Genomic DNA, 2,043 nt, shown 5'->3' on the forward strand with positions numbered 1-2,043 from the left:
AAGGCATTACCTGGGCTTCGTAATAAGCGGACGGTAGGTGTGAATATGCCGAGAAATGCCGGCGATAAAGCGTAAAGTTTAAAATTTTAATTAAGCAAGAGCTTTGGCCTGGCCCTTCCAGGGGAACTGGAAATAAAAGGGGAGCGGAGGAGCTGCTGCAGGAGCTGTCGGATTTCGAGCAGCTTTAAGGATTGCAGCTTAAGTCGGTCTGCCTAATTGAATTCCTGCCATCGTTTTTGGGGGCAAAGAGGCGTGTCCCCACATTCTGGGCCCAGATAACTTAAAGCGTTAAGCAGATGATATCACAACAACGAGAGTCGAGAACTGGGTATTAACTTTCTTATCGCTCGTGGCCTTGGCCACATCATCTGACCGATTCAACAGGTTCATGATGGACTGACTATTAATTGTACATGTTCATTTTAATATACATATGTGATATATGATATGTTAATATGGTTTATTATTTCGACTTTATTGAAGATCATCCGCCAGGTACTTTTCGGGATCGTAATACGAGGTCATCACGATGCGATCGCTGAACTTGCGACCACTCAACGCCTTGAGCGCCTTCTGCGAGTCCTCCACGGACTCGAACTGGACGAAGACCTTGCCACAGCCCCGCTTCGGAAATGGTCCGATGGGACGCGGGATCTTGATGCTGCGAACCTCTCCGAACTTGGCGCACTCTTGCTTGATGTCCGTGCGAATGTCCTCGAACTCCTCGTCGTCCAGCAGCTCCTCCGGTCGCACCATGTTCAGCAGGCAGAGAGTTTCGGTAGGTGAACCAGGGTCTAGTAGTGTGGATATTCCCGGTACCTGGACTACTGGTCCTGTGTGGCCGGGGAATGCGTTCTTTCCGCCTGGAATGGAACGCTGGACCACCAGCCTGCGATCCCCCAGCAGCATGCCGTGCAATCCAGCTATGGCGTGATCAGTAACCAAGGGATCGTAGTACTCGAAGAAGGCGAATCCCTTGTTCAGGCTCGTGTTGCCATCCATCACCAGATTCAGTCCTTTCAGTTCGCCAAAGGACTGCAGCAGTTCCTTGACCTGGTCCTGATTCAGGCAGGTGGGCAAGCCACCTACGTAGATCTTATTGGGGGAATCGGGGACAATAGTGGTCACAGGAATGGTAACATTTGGAGGATTGGCTATGGTGGTGGCCGGGACCCTAAATGACCTGTAGTTCTCCATCGCAGAGAATGAAATCGAGGGCACTGGCTGGTAGTCGTGTGGCCTTCGTATCTTTAAGGTCTGTCCGCGGAAGACCATCCCATCGAAATTCAAGGCCTGGGTGGCCTCGTCAATGGATCGGAATTCCAGAAAGGCAAAGTTCTTCTCCAGATTCGTTTGACAAGTCAGCACTGCCTTCCCGTCCATGTAGTGCGAGCTTTTTGCTTCATATCCCTGAGCCATGATCCGATGATTGAAGAACTGCATCATCTCCTCCTCCGTAACTCCGAATGGAATATTACCCACATACAGGCGGCGAGCTTGTCGAGTGATCATCGAAATCGCGGCGGACTCCCCCGCGTGTATGCCATCCGAAAGAATCCTGGAGGCAATCTGCCCGCTGGCCTGCATGGCCTTATACTGCTGCGGAGTCAGGTGGCTATAACCCTCCGGTGGAATGTCCCAGGAGGTGGCGGGCCGGCCGAAACGTCGCTGCAGTCGCGGCCTATCTGTGAAAATGGTATCCGAACGGGAGGGCCGGGATCGAGAAATGGATTGCGAACGGAATGGCGAACGCGAACGTGAACGCGAACGCAGAGCATTCCAGGAACGATCCGTGGGCCGAAAACGTCTCATACTTTTCAGCTGAAATCCCTGAGCACCAGGCCTTGTTGGTGAACTAAAATGAAATCACAATAAAAGCTACTCCGATTAAAAAGTTCAGTGTGACAACTGGGGGAATCGATAACAAGCAATGTGGCCACACTTAATCGAACAATCGTAACGTAAATTTAATTGTTGTCTACGTCTAACGAATTAAAAATTCTGTGCAATCCCGCAAATTTGTTCCATTCAGCATTCACATCT

General features: G+C 50.7%; 1 protein-coding gene across 1 annotated transcript; it reads right to left on the reverse strand.

Annotated features, from left to right (window-relative positions):
• Positions 1 to 421: 421 nt before the first annotated feature.
• LOC6615670 (splicing factor U2AF 50 kDa subunit) lies at positions 422 to 1,842 on the reverse strand. Its single transcript, XM_002040005.2, has one exon. It carries the CDS (start codon positions 1,810 to 1,812, stop codon positions 475 to 477), a length of 1,338 nt encoding a protein of 445 aa, XP_002040041.2. The 5' UTR covers positions 1,813 to 1,842; the 3' UTR covers positions 422 to 474.
• Positions 1,843 to 2,043: the final 201 nt, after the last annotated feature.

Source organism: Drosophila sechellia, chromosome 2R (assembly GCF_004382195.2).
Source record: "Drosophila sechellia strain sech25 chromosome 2R, ASM438219v1, whole genome shotgun sequence".
Lineage (NCBI taxonomy): Eukaryota > Metazoa > Arthropoda > Insecta > Diptera > Drosophilidae > Drosophila > Drosophila sechellia.

What these genes read in the sequence shown, in the direction of transcription:
- LOC6615670 (XM_002040005.2), bottom strand. Translation starts at nt 1,812, where the DNA reads ATGAGACGTTTTCGGCCCACGGATCGTTCCTGGAATGCTCTGCGTTCG.